The sequence below is a fragment of the Gopherus evgoodei genome, chromosome 11, assembly GCF_007399415.2.
Source record: "Gopherus evgoodei ecotype Sinaloan lineage chromosome 11, rGopEvg1_v1.p, whole genome shotgun sequence".
Taxonomy (NCBI): Eukaryota; Metazoa; Chordata; order Testudines; family Testudinidae; genus Gopherus; species Gopherus evgoodei.
In genome coordinates this window covers 58,172,273-58,194,025 of record NC_044332.1, presented here as the reverse complement: position 1 = coordinate 58,194,025, position 21,753 = coordinate 58,172,273, and the positions used below count along the sequence as shown (strand labels likewise).

The 21,753-nt window shown below is 41.0% G+C and overlaps 1 protein-coding gene across 5 annotated transcripts in view; it reads left to right on the top strand.

The window, feature by feature from the left end:
• The window catches only part of ARHGAP15 (Rho GTPase activating protein 15), a 469,173-nt gene that overhangs the window by 55,342 nt on the left and 392,078 nt on the right, over positions 1-21,753 (top strand). For 4 of the 5 annotated variants that reach the window (XM_030580810.1, XM_030580807.1, XM_030580809.1 and 1 more), the window contains one exon: positions 20,532-20,606. The exons of the other annotated variant lie outside the window; for it this stretch is intronic. In XM_030580810.1, the coding sequence (XP_030436670.1) occupies positions 20,532-20,606 (75 nt within the window). The remainder of the gene's footprint in view (positions 1-20,531; positions 20,607-21,753) is intronic. 5 annotated transcript variants of the gene reach the window in all.

Below are 21,753 nucleotides of genomic sequence, written 5' to 3'. Positions count from 1 at the left end.
GGTGAAGCTCCTTTTTGCTTTTCAAAGGTTACCACAAGGGAAGTTCATTGCATTAATCTACCTTTAAGATTATGAAGGTATTGATTACCATTGTGAGGTCTTTATCAGGGAGGAACAATCACAGACTGGGCCAGCTATCGTCAGAAAAAGACACTTCATCTCATTGCTGTCATCTGGATTTTAAGTGTGGCAATAGATCAAATGTGACTAACTCCAAGGAGAGGTTGGACATACATCTCTAATAGAAGGTCTACTCCTAGACCAAGTACAATCCATTAGATATTTCTCCATTTCTATTCTGTGCCCTATAATACTGTGCCATTCTGCTCTCATTCATGTTCCCTCTGTTAAAGATTGGTAAAACAAGGACAAAACAGTATCAAGATGCTGTTTTGAAGCCTTCATTGGACATAAGAAAGAGACATCAACACATTTGTAAATAACCAGTTTCTCACACAAGTTTCATCCCCTCCCACAAATATGTATCTATACTTCTTGTGACTTTGTCAATGCAATGGCAGTGTACTGAAATGTGTTTGAAGTACTGCATTTATACACTGCAGAATTTTCTAACAGCAACAGATGTTTCCTTTTTTTATTATTACTTGTAAGTTGGTTGGCTTTTCTATGATCGCAGTGTAAGGAAAATCAAATCAGTGACAATTTCCAGTCTGTTTAGATGCTTCAGAAGTTTCAAACAGAATAATTCCATTTCTTCTTTTCTTTATCTACTATATTAAGGATATGTGCCTTTTACTTGATGAGTCCAGACAGTTTACATGCATGGACTACTTTTCTGGAATCAGCACATTAAATAGAATGCATTGTATATTTTGAAACATTCTTGTTTGCTTACCTAACTTAGCACAAATAGTGCACAAAGACAACACAAGTGTTTTGCAATCATGCATCTCAGCCTTTCAAATAACAAACACGAGACAGTGGCCTCTTTAAAATGTAAGACAGAGGCACAAAAGAAAGGACACTAAATATCTGGCAAATTGCTTGAAATAATTTTGTGACTTTTTAATGCATTTTTCTAAATTGTTTTATTATTTAGCATTTAAGATGTGCATTTATGCCATGTTGCAGCCTTCCCATGGCCCAGGAAACAGCCCATCTGTTCAAAGGCAATGTTTTTCACCTTCAAGGTGCACTCAGAGTATAGTATTGGGGGTTTCACTTTGTTTTTGGCAGGAATTTCTGCACCTCTGGGGCATCGAACCTCACACCTATAATTCTGACCATGCTAGTACAACAATCAGGCAGAGAGAGTCAATTGGGTCCTGGAGCAGTACTTATGCTGATTCCTAAATTACCACCAGGACAATTGGCTGGTGCTCATTCCCCCTACAGAATGCTCCTACAATAAGTCCATACATACAACAAACCAGTAGAACTCTTTCTTTGTGAATTATGGGTTCCACCCTTGGTATCACCCCAAAATCCCCCTTGACTTGCCAATGCCCATCATTACTAACTGTTGTGACTGCACACATCCAAGTACATCAAGAGCTCAAGCATCGATTAGAAGAGGCTAAAACAGCATACATAGGTCATGCTGACCGATACCATCAGCTGACCCCCAATCTCAATTTAGGGGATAAGGTTAGGCTCTTTGTGGATGGCATCATGGGTGGAAAAAAACACTGGAAAGGGTGACCCTAAGGTTGTGTTGGCCTGGTGTCAACAAGGAACTGCGGGACTATTGTGCTTCATGCCCTGAATCTCAATGGATGAGCCCAAGGAAGATTCCTAAGGCCCTGCTAGATTCCCTCCCTGTGGTAAGGATGGATTTAATAGGCCACCCTGAAAAAAATGTAGCACAGAACCAATATATCTTAGTGATCATGTACTATGCCACATGCTACCCCAAGGAGGTACCCTTTTGCTCCACAAAAGCAGCAGGCATCACCACCAAATTGATGAAAATATTTACCCGGATAGGGATCCCTAAAGAGATAATCACTGGCCAGTGAACAAATTTATTTCACAGCTAATGAAGGGGATGTGCAACTCGCTAAAGGTGAAGATCTAACATCCATCTGTCGCCCACAGACTGATGGGTTGGTTTGGGAGACAACCCCAGGGAATGCTAGAGCTGATTCTTGAAACTTAGGGAGGACAGGAGTTAAGATCCACCAGCAGTGATGCATTAGCCCCTGGGTGAAAAGGGCCTGTGCCCCTGGGCCCGGCCAGTTGGGGGACCCTGGAAAAATGGGCACCCTCATGCCCCGACCCTGCTCCCCCATGATGGCACTGTGCTTCTTCTGGGGAGCAGGGTTGGGGCTCAGGGGCTTGCCCCAGTCTGCCCACTTGCCCGGTGCTCATGCCAGGCAGTGGGGGAAGCCCTGCTCTCCAACAGGAGCACCAGACAGCCCCATTTCTCTCTCAGGAGCACTGGAGGAGGGGAAGACTGCAGGTAGAAGGAGTAGGGAGGTCCCACACTTGCTCTGGTCCAGGGTCCCAAAATACTGTAATCCACCTCTGCCCAGCAGCTCAGTACAGTATATATTACTACTAAAAGAAAATCTAAAGTCCATGGGAACATTTGCAAAGGAGAACTTACTGAAGGCACAAGACCAAGCAACAAGGTGCCTGTGTCTGAGAACTCCAACAGGGAACCAAGTGTTACTCTTGCTATATACATGCGAATCCAAGCTGTTGACATGTTGGAAAAGGGCCCTTTGAAATAGTGAGCTGGGTTGACACGGTAGATTATGAAGCTTGCTAACCCAAGAAAAAAAGAGCCACCCAAATATATCATGTCAACCTACAGAAAGCATGGAAAGACTGCATCATTCCATTCCCTCCAGAGCCCAAACCCAGCCCCTTTGCTACAACAGCTCCCTATCCGAAGACAGTGTCAGTTGGGAAAAGACGTACAACGCAAACAAAAACTGAAGATACACAGGCTCATCAATGCATTCCTCTCTATATTTTCAGTTACTCCAGGCCAGACTTACCTAGTGTTCCACTGTATAGAGACTGAACCTGGACAGAGTCTGAGACCACTACCCTGAAAAATGAGAGACTGTGCAGCAAGAGCTACCTTGTGGGTCATCAAAGAGCCACACAATGAGTGGAAGAGTCCAATAATACTTGTGCCCAAACCAGATGACTCAACACAGTTCTGCACAGACTTTCAAAAAGTTTATGCAGTGTCCAAATTCAATGCCAATCCTAAGCCATGAATTGCTGAAGAGGCTGGGGCTGCCAGGTACATATCAACCCTTGACCTAACCAAGGAATATTGACATATTCCCCCACACCCCTGAATACAGACTGAAGATGGCCTTCTATACACTCTTAGGCTCATTCCAGTTTAGAACCATGCCATTTGGTCTGAATGGGGCCACCACAATGTTTCAGCGGTTAGTGAACAAGTTATTGTGCCCACATAGTCAACATGCAGCTGCTTACACTGATAATATTGTCATCTATAACAGGACCTGGGACAACCACATAAAACACCTCACAGCATACTTACAGGTATTTCAGGAAGCTGGGCTGACAGAAAATATATCTAGATGTCGATTAGTCAACTGGAAAGTGAACTAAGTGGGATACACTGTGAGAGGGCAATGGTTACACCAATTAGTAGAAGAGGTGAAGGCCTTGACAGAATGCCAGATCCCTGCTACAAAGAAACAGGTACACTGCTTGCTGGGGCTACCAGACTACTGTAGGTGGTTCATCCCTGACTTGGCCACAATAGCTAGCCCTTTAACAGACTTAGAAAAGAATGACTCACCCAGGATGATCTGCTGGACCAAGATCTGCAGCAAGGCCTTCCAGGCACTAAACACACTAAAAAAACCCTGTTTTATTTTACACCAACTTTCAAAACTTTTTCTTTTACAAATATGTGTGGAGCACCAACTCAAAGTCATACTGGAGCAAGAAGTAGAGGGAGAGCATCCTGTCCTATGTCTTAGCAAGAAGCTGTTTCCTCAGTGTAAGTGGGGGAATGGTTCTGCTATTGTGGGCAACTTTCCTGGCTTATACATTGCCCCGGTAGAATGGGCTAGCAAAGGGATCTGAGTCCTCGCTCCCACTCCCTTTACTCAGAGGCCCTATTCTCCTTTGTGGCAGAGTCCTCATAACCCCAACAAGGCTGGGCCAAGGATTCCTGGGGGGCTCAACCCCCAATTTTCTTGTGGTCACTTAGGACAGGGGCTAAGGAGTCCCCACTCTGGAATACTCTTTCTTCAATGGACACTTCCCTGATCCATAGGGTTGCCAGGCATCTGTTTTTTGACCAGAACACTGGGTTGAAAAGGGACCCTGGCTGACCGGGCCTTTAAAAGTTCAGTCAATGGAGCAATGGGGCTATGGCAGGCTCCCTGCCTACCCTGGCTCCGTGCAGCTCCTGGAAGTGGCCGGCATGTCCCTGTGGCCCCTAGGTGCAGGGGCAATCAGGGAAGCTCTGCGTGCTGGCATCACCCCCAGCGCTGGCTCTGCAGCAACCTTTGGCCAGGAACCGCAGCCAATGGGAGCTGCAGGGCCAGCACCTGCAGGTGCAGGCACCATGCAGAACCACCTGGCCACGCCACTGCCTAGGGACCGGACATGCTGGTTGTTTCCAGGAGCAGCATGGAGCCAGGGCAGGATGAAGCCTGCCTTAGCCCCGTTGCACCACCGATTGGGAGCTACCTGAGCTAAGCACTGCCTGGCAGGACTCCACACCCCAACCCCTCTATCCCAGGTCTGAACCTCCATCCCACACCCAAGCTGCCTCCCAGAGCCTACACCCCTACCTACAATCTACCTGCCCCAGGTCGGAGTCCCATCTTGCACTCCAAACTCCTCATCCCATGCCCCATCTCACAGCCTGCACCCCCAGCCGGAGCCCTCACCCCTTCCCACACCCCAAACCCCACCTCAGCCCAGTGAAATCAGTGAGGGTGGGGGAGGGTGAGAAATGGAGGGAGGGGGACTGGAGGGAGCGGGTAGGGGCCTCAGAGAAGGGGTTGAGCAGTGGTCAGGCCTCGGGAAAAGGGAGGGACAGGGGGCAGGGCAAAGATGTTCAGTTTTGTGCAATTAGTAAGTTGGCAACCGTACTGATCCACTAATCATTACATATAATTCAAAGCAAATATAACTTATTAAAAAACAACCAATTAAAAAATAAGGAAAAAATGGGAAAAGTTAAAGGGAAACACGCAACTTCACTCTGTGGTCATGGGGAAACCACAAACAGCAGTTTCTGGAATGTAAAGTTCACAGTCTGTTCCTCACATGTCCTAGGCCTCTTTCCTGGCTCTGGCTGTGCTGCAGGATGCAGCTGGTTGGACATGGGCTCTGGTGGTGGCCACATGCCTTCAGGCTGTAGGTGGCAGGACGCTTCTTCCCAGCACCAGCCCTCCCATCGGGGTTATGATTCCCCCTCCAAGTCCAGCCTGCAAGACCTCTTGGCTGGGAGCATCTCCCTGCGCTGGGCCTTCTGTCCAGGGCCCCCTCGCTCTCTCTAGCTGCTCAGCGCTGCTGCTTCTCTGCCTCCAGCTCAGCTCCCTGGGCTCTCTGACCCCAGTGGTTTGACTGCTGTGGCTCTGCTCAGCAATTCAGGCTGCTTCTCTGGTACTCTCTGGCTCTGGCTGGTGCAGTTCTGCTCCCCAGCTCAGCTCTGGCTCCTGCTCTCTTCTTAGCTTCTCAGCGTTGGCCTGCTCTGGCCCAGGCATCTCCAGCTCACAGGAAAGATGGGACCCCTGGCCTATTGACTCCCTCATTGGCCTGCCTACACTGACCTGGAGCATTGGCCTCTCCCCACTGGTCCAGGGGTCTGTCAGTCTCAGAGTCCTGATTTCTCATTGGCCACTCCCTTTAATTTTGGTACTGGGAGATGGCCAACCAAAAAAATTCCACTAAATTTCAGTGAGGGGCCAACAGTCAACTTACATCAAGAAGCCAGCTATTTGGTGATAGAGATGGGGGCTGTAGCAGTCAAGGGGGATTTGGATGCCTTTCATTACTCCCTGTAGGGCCAACCATTTTGACTAGTATGGATCATGCATCCCTGCCATGGTTACACAATACGTGAATCATGTGGTGGTATTTGCAACCATAGTGCTTTGAAATTTTGCACTTAGCTGGCAAGGATCATAAAAATTAGGACTTCTTTTCACGAGATCGGGGGATACTGTCAGTACAAGTCTTCACGATGACTCCAAAGCTGAGGGGAAGAGTTTGTAAAGGGGTCTACAGATCCAGGCCAAAGGAATATAGCAATACTGGGCTACGGAGGCCTCATGACCTCAGCATGTGCTGGGTATGCTCCCTGTGGAATAATAATTTAAAAGGACACTGATAGCCCAGGAAAGATGGGGAAAAGTGCTATACGCTGCCCCAGGAAGCAAGGCTAATGCCAGAAGCTGGGATAAGAGTGGCTACAGCTTTGTTAAGGCTTCTGTAGAAGCAGAGATCTGGATTCTCTCCCTGCTACCCCCTTTTGGGGGGCAGAAAGTTCTAAAAGACTACTTTGAACAGGACGTTAACAAACTAAGTGGAATTTTCTAAGGCAGTATACATGAACTCCAGTCTGGTATGAAGTGACCCAGGGGAAAGTATAACTTGGGATAGATCAATAACTGGTCTGGACGTTTTGCCAAACCCCTCGAGCCCTGAGTTGGGACCAGGCGAAGCTGGTGGACCAGGGTTCTGCTGTCTTCCCGTCTCCTCTACCCCCACTCCTCTGTAGCAACAGAGCCCCCAGGGAAGCAAAAGAATCACTCAGGAGTGATTGAGTCCCACTGCATGCAACTTGGCTGAGGCGCCTTCGAACAGCTAGGGCAACAGAAACTGTAGGCCCACTGCCTAACCATGAGACGAGCTAGTTATCTGACTGTCTCGTTACAGGTTTGCTTCAATGTTCAAATTAGGTGAAAAACTAAGAAATCTCATAGGAAAAAGTAAAGGGAAAGACAAAACATTTGTTCTTTTTCTAGGAGTACTCCAGGCTTCCAGGTAGAGTAGGGAAAAAGGAAGGAAACTTCCTAACAATTGGCCTCTGTGAAATCCCTCTTTCACTTGAAAGGAGACTTTAAATATAGCACTTATAAAAGTCAGTAACCATTTTTTTCATATTGATATTATAATAATGCTTAGGGAGCTTGTAGCTGATTTTTCTTTTTTAATCTTGCACCATGGGCTAAAGTTGTTGCATCTTCCAGATGAGTGCTGGATTCCTTTTAAGCAATACTGAGACATTCTTGCTAGATTACAGGAAATGATTTGATAAGAGGTGAATGTCAGTCAATAGGAAGCATTTGGAGGCTTCCTCAATTTGCTGGTTGAAAGAGGAGGGAGAGTGTGTGGTAAAGCAAACAGACTTCTAGATATTTTTATGTGCAGAGGTACCCAAACGTTTCATCCCATCTCTGTTTTTGATTGCAAAAGGTTTCTGGTTAAAAACAACATTAAAACAGGGGGTTCATGAGTTCTACTTTCAGTAGTGCTAGGAGATAAAATTATCTGTGATCACTTGTAAGACCATGGTGTCTTTGGAAATTCTTCCACTGACAAAAACAGAATTCTTATTGTAAACTCAATGTTTTGCTTCCTATGCCATGCAGTCAACCAGTGAAAATACAAGTCAAGATACTTGAGGGTATTGACACTGATCTGTTCTTTTGACTAAAAATGTTAAGCTAAGCTTTGACTTCAAAACAAAGCAATTTCCACACTTTTACATGTGACAGTTCTATTAGAACAACATTTGAATTCTCTGGTTTTGGTCAATGGACATTCATATAGACTTTCTAGGCTAGTGTATCAGCTAAATATAATTTGATTCTGGAGCCATCAGTTTTTTTGGCACTGCTCCAGTGAAACTTGGAGTCAGCAGATTGACAACATGTCCAGACTAGAACAGATCAAGCAGTCACATGTCTGATTCAACTGAACATGCTCAAAGACAAGGGTGATGCCTGCACCACTGTAGTGCTTCAGTGTAGCCACAACCTATGCCAATAGAAATGGGTTCTCCCATCAGTGTATGTAATCCACATCCCCGAAAGGTGGTAGTAAGGTCAATGTAAGAATTCTTCCATCAATCTAATGCTGTCTACACCAGGGAGTTAGAATGAACAGCTACTTTGCTCAGGGTTGTGGATTTTTCATACCCTTGAACGATATAGCTATGCTGATATAAGTGTGACTAGGTGCCTAGGATGGACCACATGGAGAATTCCACACTCAAGGAAGACTGCAAGAAATAGAGCAGACAATCCCCCAAACTGGTGGTTTATTATATAATTAGATTCACCAAGTCAGTAACAAAAGAGCTTCTGCAGTAACTCACTGGTTAACCAGAAGCCAAACACAGTCCCCTCTTGGCATTCCAAAACTTGCCTCCCATCCAGACAACCAAGTCTAATACAGTGAGAGGTTATTAAAAACCCATTTCACCATATATGAGGTTCTTACTCACCTCATAGGATTAGGCATTCACCGCAGATCAATATGTATCTCAGATCTTACCCAAATATCATGCTATCAGCCAATTCTTAGTAAACTAACTAAAGATTTATTAATAAAATAAGAAAGTTATAAATGGTTAATAGATCATATACATACAAATGATTGCAAACTCTTTATATCAGTTTTATAGCAGTGAAGGAATAGACTGCTGGCTTGTAAAGTCTCTCTGCTAGTTTCCAAAAGATTGGAAGGTCCTCAGTCCATAGTTCAAGATGCTCCTTTTGGTTGCAAATCCACAGTCCTAGGAATCGGAGCAGAAAAGAGGCAACATGGAGATGTTTCAGGTGTCTTTTTATATCCTCTGCCATGTGCATAGAAATTTCCTGTCACAAACAAAGCCCACAGCCCCTGTCTGTGGAAACTTACTGGCCCAGATGGAGTCCAGGGTCACATGAAAATATCACATACCCTTACATGTGTTGCTGAATCACAGGGGGTGGCCACTAACTCCTTGCTTTCTGAGGCATCCTCAGGAATTGCTATCTGGACAGGAAGAGTTTCTTCAATGGCCCATAGTGAGAGTGGAGTGTCCATGATAGGCCATCAACACATAGCTGTCTAGCCCTAATGTAAATTCTGATGTGTTGTATTCTGGTGACACTTAGGTTTATGATACAAGTACATAGCCAACATTCATAATTCAGATACAAAAATGATACCTGCAGGAGCGGCGCCAGGGTTTTTGGCGCCCTAGGCGGAGGTCCTTCCGCGCTCCCGGTCGTTGGCAGCAATTCTGCCGTGGGGGGGTCCTTCCGCGCTTCCGGTCTTTGGGGCACTTCGGTGGCTGGTCCCGGAGCAAGTGAAGGACCCGCTGCAGAATTGCCGATGACGACCCAGAGAGCGGAAGGACCCCCCGCCGCCGGATCGCCGCCCTCCCAAATTCTGGCGCCCGAGGCAACTGCCTAGGTTGCCTAAATGGAAGCGCCGGCCCTGGATACATGCATATAAACAGGGTAATCATACTTAGTAAATCATAACTTTTCCATTGACACCTTACATGATATGCTTTGTACAAGATTTATGGTACTTGTATAACAGAGGTAATATCAATTATATAAATAGTCCTCTTTAATCAAACTGCATAGCAGTAAGATCCCAGTGTAGGCCAGCCCTAAGTTAGCCACAGTCTTCCACTACTTTCTGACTGCATCTAGAGTCCCAGTCCAGGGTGCAGATCCAGCCATGACTATATTTCTTATGTCTCTGTTCCATCTGCCAACAAGCATTTGTAATCTTTGGAACTGGTGATTCATGCATAGTGCAAAAAATATTCACAAACACTAATTAAAATTAATATATGAATATGCTATCATGATATATGCAATCCATTTAATGATTTTTCCAATTATTTATGTGTGTGTGTGTGATTTTTTTTTTTCAAGAATGCTGGCTGAAAGCAAGAGTCTTAGAATATTCATTTGAAAATAATCTCATTTTGAAATCACATATTTCCTTCCTCCTGTTTTTTAAAAGTTTCAGTCATCTAGTCAGGGAACAGAAAAAATACAATGTGATTTTGGTGACTAATCTTGCGCAACAAATAACAATTAGGTGAAAATATAGTTGTTGAGAATATTTTCAAATTGGCCCTGGGCTGAAATATATTTGCATAAAGTGTTTGCTATTGAAATTATTTGACCAATATATTTGTAAAAAACATAAAGTCTGTGTGGATAATTCACAAACAGAAAAAGGTTTTATTTGTCAAATAAACTATTTGCTACATTAAAGTCATAAACTTCTACTGTGTGTTAATCTACTATAAACTAAAGTCTGTCTTTGAGAAGAAAATGATGTTTTATTGTTAATAGAATTGCTTTTTACTATAACATCTACAATCTCAGGTTTTTTCTCAGTCCTAAAGAACATGGACAAAATCCCTTTTTATATGTTGCCCTTGTTAAAGGACAACACACAGCTTGTTATTTATAAGGTTTATATGGGTTTATTCTATTGCTGCAGGTTTTTGACTTTGCAAAGAAGGAGTAGCAATTTAAAATGTGAGCTCTATTGAATTGGCTTCTTTACTAGTCACTTTTATTAATGCTATTGTTTTCTGTGAGACTGCTTTTTTTTTTTGCTGTACAGTAAAATTGGCTATGTACCTGTGTTAAAAATCTTTTGACAGTCCCAATGCAGTTGGATAGCCAAGGTAGTGGTTTCAGCACAACCTGTCAATCTCCGAGAAGAGTCTTTGTGATCTCTCTGCATCTTCCTGTCTTTTCCTTTTTCAGTAGTCCTTGTTATGTTTTTTTTTTTTTGGCACATAAATGTCCACAGGTGTGATTAAGCGTAGGGTAGCATGTGGTATCCATGCTGCAGTGCTATAACAGAGGAAGGACTTCCTACAGGAAAAAAAATGATCACTTGCAGTATTTTTCAGGCTGCCCATCTAAGCCCATCATTGCCTGGCACCTACACACTAAGGGCAAGGATCCAGCGAACTTGTGAATGGGCACTATGCCATCTGAACAGATGGGCATGGAAGTAGGCAGCCAGTAGACCATGTATGTGCATCGACTGTGGGTGTTGAGGGCAAGATTCCCAGTGGAGAATGTCCAAACAGCTGTCTGGCCTGAGCCAACATGCCTACGACCAAGGAAAAGTGCCATCCATAAATCCTGCTGAGTTGGATTAACCTTCAAAAATAAAAATTGCTTCTGCAGTAGCATAAGGTGAGCTTTTGGCTTGTCTAACTCTGGGAGAATGAATTAGGTGGGCAAGATAAAGAGATATATTAACAAAGTATCTACTAGAATGGCGTATGTTTGTAGGTCTTGTAGTATTAAGAATCTTCTTACACAGAGATATATATGAGTATATAGTACTTGCAGATCTATAGCACCGTGACATTATTATTAATTGTTTTTCTTCCAATAAGGCAATGCTTACAGAAATTATATTAAAGTACTACTGTAATGCATTCAGTTTGTAGTGCAACTGTTATATAATTGGTTTTTGTACATGTAGCTTTCAATTTTTAAGGACTCTGTCTGCCCATCTGCCTTGAGACTACCATTTTGGAGAGCAACTTCAGTTGAGAATAGCTGATATAATGAATTAAACATACTGGGTTCTTTCATGGAGACCATACATTTCTTCTTTATCTACTTTGTTGTTTTAATTAAAATAATAAATTGGACAGAAAGTATACAGTTGCTTTTTGTTTTTAACAACTCACATGAGCTGCTGCTCTTATGGAAATAACATCAAGAAATGCAGAGCTACACATGTGACAGGTGAAGGCAACGTGTACCAAACTATTATTGAGGACTCTATTCCCTTGGTGATCCTCCTGTTGCTTCTGTTTCATATCCAGTTTCACTAAAGTACTATCCAACCCAAAACACCTGCAATATTTAAGAACAGCATGGTATCTCCTACTACTGCAGTACTAACCAAAGGTATTAGAGATCTTATGAACAATAGAAAGGCAAGCTGAAGAGGGCTGATTTATGAATACATGTGTATTATTAATGTATTTTGACTTGTTTTCACTAGAGGAATATAATGTATTGAAGTGTATAACATCTACAGTATATAATACCAGGAAAAAATGGATATCAAAACATAAAAAGCTCCCCTTACCTCTCAGGTTACTTATTGGTTCACTGACTGAAATGGTTATCTGTGCAACCAACCTGTATTATATTTAATGTCGATTTAGATCTTGACCTTTGGGCCTACTTTAGAGGCACAGGGTGAAGAAAATAGGGGGCAGCGGGAAATATGGCTGTACCATCTATATGCTTCTTCAACCCCCAGGGCTGACTGGAACCGAAATAGCCCTGACATAAATTAAAGAAGCCTTAGGGGTTCACTACCTTACATAGACTGGTAACAGCCCTTGGAGACTGTGCCTTCTTCACCATGCATGATCTGGACATGGTTCCTAAACCAGAGGAGGGTAGAAAAGAGTGATTTAGAGTCTGCTTTGTGAGATGGGGACTCCCTCAGGACAGGGACATTGTCATTTTCCCAACTGGGCCTGCTTTAACCTTTGCACTGCCAGAGAGGTGCAAAAGGATCATAGTCTGGGCTGGGATTTGAATAATGCCTGATATAGGAAGAAGAGGAGTTCCTGAAATAATTATAAGAGACAAAAATATCAGTTAGACAGTCCAGCAAGAACTTTAGGGAGAAATATGACAGTTTCAGTGAACCCCATGTTTTAGAATAGAACCCATAATTACTGCTCATATTGTCATCCAGTACACTTTAAGGATTGACCCAAATTTAACCTAGGATTTGAACATTTTTGTATTCTTACTCCTATTGACCAAAGCAGCTGAATAAATGTAGTTACATTGTGAGTAAATTAACTGTTAGGAGGCTTATCCAGAATAAACCCTAATCCTGTAGAGTACTCTCTTTTCTATTAAATTGCCATGATATAAAATATGTACCTTTATATGCTTGAATACGAAGGAGGACCCTCTCAGTGTGGAAAAGGTTTATAGGACTCTGATTTATATGTGATCAAGAGGTCAAGGGAAACAAAATCATTATCATTACTCTCTCACACTCAAGAGATCTGAACTGAATGTAGAGGGCAGTGTGCTCGAAGAAGACATGCAGAGGGACTGTAACACAAACCTCTTTTTTCTTGAGTGTACAGATTCTGGTGACAATATGTAATGTACTCAAATGTGTGAGGACTGTGAAATGGTTTCCTTATTAAGTGACGTACAGGCAGATTCTGGCTCCTAGCTGGCATACAAAAGTTCCCTCCAGGAAAATCCTTATTCCTTTGTAGAGAGGTCTTAGTCACTTCCATGGCACCGTACCTCTACCCCCTCTGTAACCTGTGCAGCCTCTGTTCATGGGAGAGGGGAAGGCTAGAAACATCATGGGGAGAGGTGAGGGCAAGATTCAAGTGACATAGATCATTCTTCCCTCTTCCCATGAATCCATATGGAAAAGGCAGGACAAAAAGTTAATCCAGCCTTCGGTTGCATAATGATTTCTGTCACCCTCTCTACCTGAGGAAAGTCCCGTCTCCTCTTTACATGGAGACCCTAGAGAAGCAAGTGCATGGATAGTCCTGAGAGGGTGACTCCAATGGAGTTCTCTTGGAGTTATGCTATGAGGAAATTTGGCAGTGCTACAAGGGCCTTGGAGCTGGTGCCGAAGTTATCAGACCCTGGGGACTTGCTGATTCCAGGGAGAGTGCAGGAGCCATCTCTTAATTGTGTGGGTCATCCTCATCTGATGGAATGATTAGGGATGGAATCCTGCTAAAATATTCCAGATGACTAGGAGGTGGCGGAAAATTCCGTAAAGGATCCCTTCACAGAGATGCAAAAAGAACAAGAGTACTTGTGGCACCTTAGAGACTAACAAATTTATTTCAGCATGAGCTTTCATGAGCTACAGCTCACTTCTTCAGATGCACATGATCAGATGCAGATCCTCATGCTGAAATAAATTTGTTAGTCTCTAAGGTGCCACATGTACTCTTGTTCTTTTTGCGGATACAGACTAACACAGCTGCTACTCTGAAACCTTCACAGAGGTGGTGGTTTGTCCCATAACGCCTAAGAATGGGTCTTAAATGTTAAAATATATTTTATTTGTACATTTAATAGTAGTAAATTTAAATGCTACGGTGTTTAACATTTGTCCACAGATGATGCTATTAGAAATTGACTTTAAATTACCATACCTCTCTGTCTAGGAGCTTCCCATCTCTGTGGTATCTGAGTGACTGGACATCATTGAATCAGTATTACTTGCCCTTCCTTTGTTGTATGAAGGGAGTTACAGAAGTTTATGTGGCTAGTTTTGTACAGCAAATAGAAGCTGTAGCTGGAAAGCTCAATCTTGCAGTGCACTGAACCTTCTGACCCTGATCCAGCAGAGCATTTACGCACATGCCAGAGAGCTTACAAAGTGCAGTCTCCAATTTGGGGTATTTACAAGGGATTCTCCATTATGGAAGTTACAATTTTAGTTTGATGCAGTAAAATAATAGACGTAACTCCTGGAGAAGTCTCTTAAAAGGGAGGTCAAAACTTGGAGAGAGTGAAAATATCCTTGCAGAAAACTTACTAAAACATCCATAATAATCTCTTTCTTGGTGGTGTGAGATAAGCATTTTGGAGGAAATTATAGAGGCAAATCATCTTAACTCCGTTAACCAAATCAGTGCTTTATGCTTGGGAAATCCTAGTGGTCTGCAGGCTGAGATTCTGGCAGTTTGCTACAAAGTAGAGCTTGTTGGGTGAATAATTCACAGTGAATAATTTATGCAACAAATGTAATCTCTTTTTTCTTTTTGTGAATTATCCACAAACCTCTTGCAATTATCTGGAATTCACTTGTTCATGATGATTCAGCAGATAATTCGAGGTAATAATTCTTTGTAGAGTGTGCTTGAGCAGTTAGGAGGAGTCGATATTTGAAATCCCTGCTGTCTTGGTTAGTTTTGGTTAGACACAAAGATCAGAGTATGTTTCTGTTCATTGTCAAGATGAGTCAGATTAGAATCAGATTTCTAGTGTGAATACTGAGTCCCAAGGTCCCTTTTTAGGATCTGGGTCCTACTGTGATAAGAGAATAACTAGCAACAAGTTGTGTTTTGCTAGGATTGGTCTATCAGCACACAATCAGAGTGAAACCCCAAAACTAAGTATATTATTTTTAGAAAACACCTTGAGAACAAATGGGAGCACAGAAGGAAATTACATTAGAGATCAAGTCATTATAAAAGTTCACAGGTATTTTATTTAAATTAAATTAATTATGTTAAAATAGTAGTTGTAAGGGAGTTATCAGTCCCTACTGGGATAGCAGGCATATTTTATGGAGGCTCTGTGTGTTTGCAGAAAGTATGACACTGGATCAGTTCTTAGATGCTAGAATAACTCCAGTAGTAGAGGGATACCCTTTAGCTAACTTGGGGGGTGGGAGGGGAGAAGAAGTTGCTGAGGCTGAATTTAACAAAACCAGACTTGCCCACGGACTTGCAGGCGTTCTCTGAGTGGATTTTTAATACTGCAGGTGACATTGTTGCTGACTGAAGAATGTTCATCAAATCAGAAAACTGCTGATAAGATGACTTTCCTTGAGATTCCTTTTTAGAACTACTCTTATAAATCTCTGCCTTTCATAACACAGTATGGGATGCGATAGAGGTGTTATGACAGATACTGTTTAGGTTCAGCTTGACTTTATTAAGATAATGGTATTGGGATGCTGAAATCCTAAATCATGCCCCTTATTGTTTACCTATAAAACAAGAATATCTTGGAATCAAATTAATGGAGTGAATCCTTCTCTAGGTGTATGTGCATAACTCTTATAATGTGCCCCATACAGTTGTTAGTAATCACCTAGATTTTCAGTATTTTACATAATGTAAAATCGGGGATTAATTTGTAAATTTTGTTTCCAAAGCAGCCCTCTGTCAATCAAGTGGTCCTGTTTGGAACAGATTCCTACTGACTATAAGTATATTTGGGAAGCAGCGATGTAATGTGACCAGTAAACTGCTTTAAATATTTCTGTTCTGATGAGTTTTTAGACAAATCTCCACAGTATGCCTTTATATCTGTTGGGAGTTTCTGTCAAGATGCTTTGATTCAATTTATGAAGATCTGAATAAAAGGATGGCACTACCCCTAAACCAAATGCTCACTATGAATTACAAAGAACAGAAAAAAAACTTTGTTTAAAGTTTTCTTTCATTTCATTTGAGAGCCAGATGTTTGGGGAGTTTTCTAATGAAAGTGTTGGTTTGGCTTGATTCACTATAGAGAGAGGCCACAGGTTCAAAGTCTAGATCTAGATTCAGTTCTGGTGGCTGAAGGAGGTTCTTGTCTGAGTTACACTGGAATCCACTATTAGTGCTTAACATGATTTCATATTTTCTACTTTTGCAGAAACTTGGGTATCATTTCCACAACATACATTCAGTTTCCATTACTATTTCTGGTGCTGCATTCACAATGAAGATTTTTAATGAATATAATAATGGGAAAAGGAAGTAATCTATATCTGGAACTGGCAATTGTTGTGTTGCTTTCTGGAAAATTTTTTAATGCAGTATCTTCTGTCAGTCTGTTTGCCTGTCTTCACAGCAGAGAATGTGCAGGAAATACCCACACTGGAGCTATCCTTTTGGGTGACAAAACTGAAATACTATCCCATATTAATGTATCAGTAGAAGAAGTTTCAGAACAAATTGCTTCTCGGCTCTTTGGGAGCTAAGATCAAGTGTAATTAGTCACCAGGACCAGCTGGTAGTTCTGAAGGAACTCAAATATGAATTAGTAAGACTACTAACTGTAGTATGTAACCTGCTGCTGAAAAAACCTCTGTACCAGATGAGTGGAGGGTAGGTAGACTGCAAAATACAATGCCACTATGTAAATCCATGATATGCCCATACCTTGTGTGCAGTTCTTGTTGCTTCATCTCAAAAAGGGTAGAGTGGAACTGTAAAATGTTCAGAGAAGGGTACCAAAGATGATCAATGGTATGGAATGGCTTCCATACAAGGAAAGACTAAAAACATCACTGCTGTTCAGGTTAGAAAAGAGTGGACTAAGCAGGGATACGACAGAGGTCTATAAAATCATGAATGGTATGAAAAAAGTGAATAAGGAAGTATTTACTCCTTCACATAACACTAGAATCAGAGGTCACCTGATGAAATGAATAGGTAGCATGTTTAATACAAACAAGAGAAAGTACTTTTTGACACAATGCACAATTAGCCTGTGTAACTCATTGTCATGGTGACAGGTTTCAGAGTGGTAGCCATGTTAGTCTGTATCAGCAAAAACAACGAGGAGTCCTTGTGGCACCTTAGAGACTAACAAATTTATTTGAGCATAAACTTTCGTGGGCTAAAACCCACTTAATCAGATGCATGGAGTGAAAAAAACAGTAAGCAGAATATATATTATAGCACATGAAAGGATGAGAGTTCACCTGCACATGTACCAATGTGATATATGCCACCATGTGCCAGCAATGACCCTCTGCCATGGTTATTGGCCAACCAGACAGTCTCTACACAAAAGAATAAATGGACACAAATCAGATATTAAGAACTGTAACATTCAAAAACCAGTAAGAGAACACTTCAATCTCCCTGGATCCTCAATAACAGATGTAAAAGTGGCAATTCTTCAACAAAAAAAACTTCAAAAACAGACTCCAAAGAGAAACTGCAGAATTTGAATTAATTTGCAAACTGGACACCATCAAATTAGGCCTGAATAAAGACTGGGAGGGGGTGGGTCACTATAAAAAGTAATTTTCCCTTTGCTGATACTCACACCTAATTGTCAACTGTTTGAAAGGGACCACCTTGATTACATTGGCCTCGTTATCACTACAAAAGTAATTTTCCCTCCTTTGGTATTCACCCCTGCTTATCACCTGTTGAGAATAGGCCACTTCCACCTTAATTGAATTGGTTCGTTAGCACTGACCCCCTACTTGGTAAGGCAACTCCCATCTTTTCATGTGCTATAATATATATTCTGCTTACTGTTTTTTTTTCACTCCATGCATCTGATGAAGTGGGTTTTAGCCCATGAAAGATTATGCCCAAATAAATATGTTGGTCTCTAAGGTGCCAAAAGGACTTCTTGTTGTTTTTTCATTGTCACAGGATGTTGTAAAGACCAAAAATATAACTGGGTTCAAAAAAGAACTGGATGAGTTCATGGAGAAGTTCATCAATGGCTATTAGCCAGGCTGGTCAAGGACCCAACCTCATGCTTAGTGAGACTCTAAACCTCTACTGTCAGAAGCCAGAAGAGGAATCATGGGATGAATCACTCAAACTGCTCTGTCCTGTCCACTCCCCTTGAAGCTCTGGTATGAGCCATTACTGGAGACAGGTGTGTAGATGGGCAATTGGTCTGACCCAGCATGGCAGTTCTTGTGTTCTGTCTCTCTCCTTTCCACATCCCATTCCCCACATACTAATCATGGCTTATGGTAAGGAATTGAAGGATGTTCTCCTTTCTCTTTCTCTGTCCATTCATTCTTCCTTATTTCTGGCTGCTTCAAGTATATATGAATGGATCTTGCCCATTCTCTTTAACATGTGTCAGACAGGATGGAGAGCATTCCCCTTATCATTGCTCTGGCCATTGTGCCCAAGTCCAGAGCAAAAGAAGGTCTCTGATCAGTCCAGTGGATCTCCCAAGAGAAGTATGCAGGGCCACAAAAAGCCACATTTTGATTCCTGAGCCACTCATTAAATACTAGTTTGCTATAAAGTAGACCTTAGGGAATAGTGGTGTGTCCTTTTATGTAATTTGACTGAGAGAAAATAATATTTTTAAAAACATTTAGCAATATGCCTGGTTATATGTAAAAGAATAATTAGGTATGGAGGTCTGTAAGAGAGAATTATATGATCTAGATCTGAATAGTTTAGTTATATCTCTTGTTCAGTCTATAGTCTCTAGATTTGTAATGCTGAAGATAAGGAAAAAAAAGATAAATTGAATTAATTTATTTTGAATTTATACACATGCCTCTGTTCGCATTAATATTAAATTCAATCCAAAATCTAAATAGAAAGACCACAGTCTTAGAAGTTCTCTCAATAGCATCAGCAAATCATTCTTGTTTACCCTACATGCTAATAAAACAGAAACATGACACTCCTGAAAACAAGATTGCAAAATATAGAAAATGTGGCCTGACATTTTTTTCCCCAAAGGAGGGACTGCCACTAACTAAAGTATTTCTTATGAAGGCTCGATTGCTTAAGATGCAGAATATTAAGAGAGAAAAACACTTTAGGACACAGCCATGTCACCAGCTGTTACTCACTCCTAATGAAATTGTTAAGTGATATTCTTTATAAATAGGTCAGAGAAACTTTTGAATTGTGAAGAATGTTTATCTCTTTATCTGAAATGTTTGTATTAAATTTATAACTGGTAATTCATTAAGCTCATTAGCTCTGACTAGGAGAGCAGAGCTCTATCTGGGATATAGATTTCAGGGCTTTAAATGTCATGTTACATATAAACATGAAGGCAAAGTGTGCAGAAAAATATAGGATCATAATATGGTTAACTGTTTTTTAAGGGAGGCCCTACGGATTAATTAAGATCAATTGGTAGATTCAGATATTTAAACATAAACACAATACATTATGGCTTTTTGTTAACTGTGTTTTAGTAGGAAATAAGAGAATAGATTATGGGGAGTAAAATTCAGTCCAAATTTGATTTTTTGTCTTGTTTTGGTTCCAACTCCCAACTGTAACTCACCCTCTTTTGTGATTAAAACTAAATTAAACCACAACCAACTTTTACAAAAAGACCTGGTATATCTTTGGGTAACTTGCCTGAGTTTCAGGTTTGTAGGAAAACCTGAATGCAGGTGAGTTTTAGGTTCATTATGAAAGATTCATGTAGCTCTGATAATTTCCTGGGGTCATGTGTTATGCTTCTGTCAATTACAGTTTTGTACACTTTTCTCCTGGGAAAAAAAGAGGGGACCGAAAGAAATTAAGGCCCCAATCCAAGCAGCAAAATCAGGACCAAAATATTTATGTAGCCTTTTAGTCATGAAAGGCTTGGGGATAGCCATTACAATTTCTGGAACATGATAGACTAGAACTGGGAAAAGAACCTAATGTATCTCCTATTTCTCTCACTGACTTGCAATGTGGCCTTGGGCTCATTATTAACGTCTCTGTGCTTCAATTTCCCTATCTGTAAAATGGGGATAATGCTACCCATCTTTTTAAACTGCTTTGAGATCCTGTGAATGAAGTGTTCTAGATAAGCTCAGAAGGCTTATATATATGCCAGTTGATTTTAGCTTAATTTGCCAAAGTTGCATTGCAACATTAGGACTAGGAATGATCCTAAAGTCTGTTCATTCTCAGTGGGAACCAGGTTTTCAAAAACTTCATTTTTCTTTAATATATAAAATACACATATACATATATACACACTGCACATATCCTGTCAACAGATTGTTTCCGTCTATCCTTAACATGTAAACCTTGTTTGATTTGGTACAATTATATCAAGCTGATTCTAAGTCGTAAATGAATATATTTTCAGATATCTCGTCATAGAAGGAATCATTCCCAACATAACTTAATACTCACAGACATCATTAGCCCAAAGGAACACACGGTAAGCAATTGTATCACAGAATCTATGTATTGCTTTGCTTATTTACTTTAAATGGTTTTAATGGAAATATAGTATGTGTTTATAGATGAACACTTGACACTCTGGATGCTTTAATATGTTAAGGGGTTAGAAAGAAGTAAAAATGTGTGGAAATTTGTTACTTAATAGAAATTATAATGTTAGAAATGACAAAGCATTTTAATTAATGATATACAATTTCAATTTGCTATTGAATCAGGAGCACTAGGCTGACATTTCAGCAATACTAATAGTTGGATGTTAATTAACTGCTTATATTTCTTTTCCAAAAATATTAGTTTGGATTAGCAGAATAAGCAAAATTAAGGGAACATACTAGGTGTGGATTTGTTTTTAGTAATGTTTGAGATTTAGTGAAGAGAAAAATATATATTGAGAAGAGTGAAGCCAATTTTGTGCCTTTGCGCATGCTACTGTGTTTTAACTTAATTTTTTATACATAATTAGTTACCTGTAGAATTTTACTGTAGAAAAACAGAGGCAAATTAAAAGATTATATTTTTTAAAAGAACATTAACATGAAAATCCAGAATCATCTAGCTAATGATATTGATTTCAAAGGGACTTTTGTCTGATTAAAGTCTTCAGAATTTGGCCCAGTTCCCATGTATAATTCAGTTCAGGAAAGCTTTGGAAACCATAGCTGATATAGTATTAATTATATTTTCTGATACTGTTTTCCAATAACATTAGCAGACCACCTCACTCTTGCATATATTAATACATAGAAATATGTGAGTGTACATCCCTGTCTGTGATAGCTACACACAATTATACACACTACACAGACACACACAAGTGTGTATATATATAAATTTCATATTTAATACTTTTTTAAGTACAGAAAGAAGCAGCCCTAGGCTTCCAGTACCTTATTTTTATGTTAATTCTTTCAGGGTATTTTGGATTATTCTCTCAACCTTTCCTCAGCTGGAAAGGTGCAGGAAGGTCAACAACTCAAAAACAAATGATGGATATTCACTGAGGCAGAAAGAAAAGAGAGTACTATAAGGACATTTCATGATTTTGTAACCCCATGTCATCCATCAGATGAAGGACTGGAAGAATAAACTGAATTGTCCTAGAAGGATTTCTGTGAAATCACATA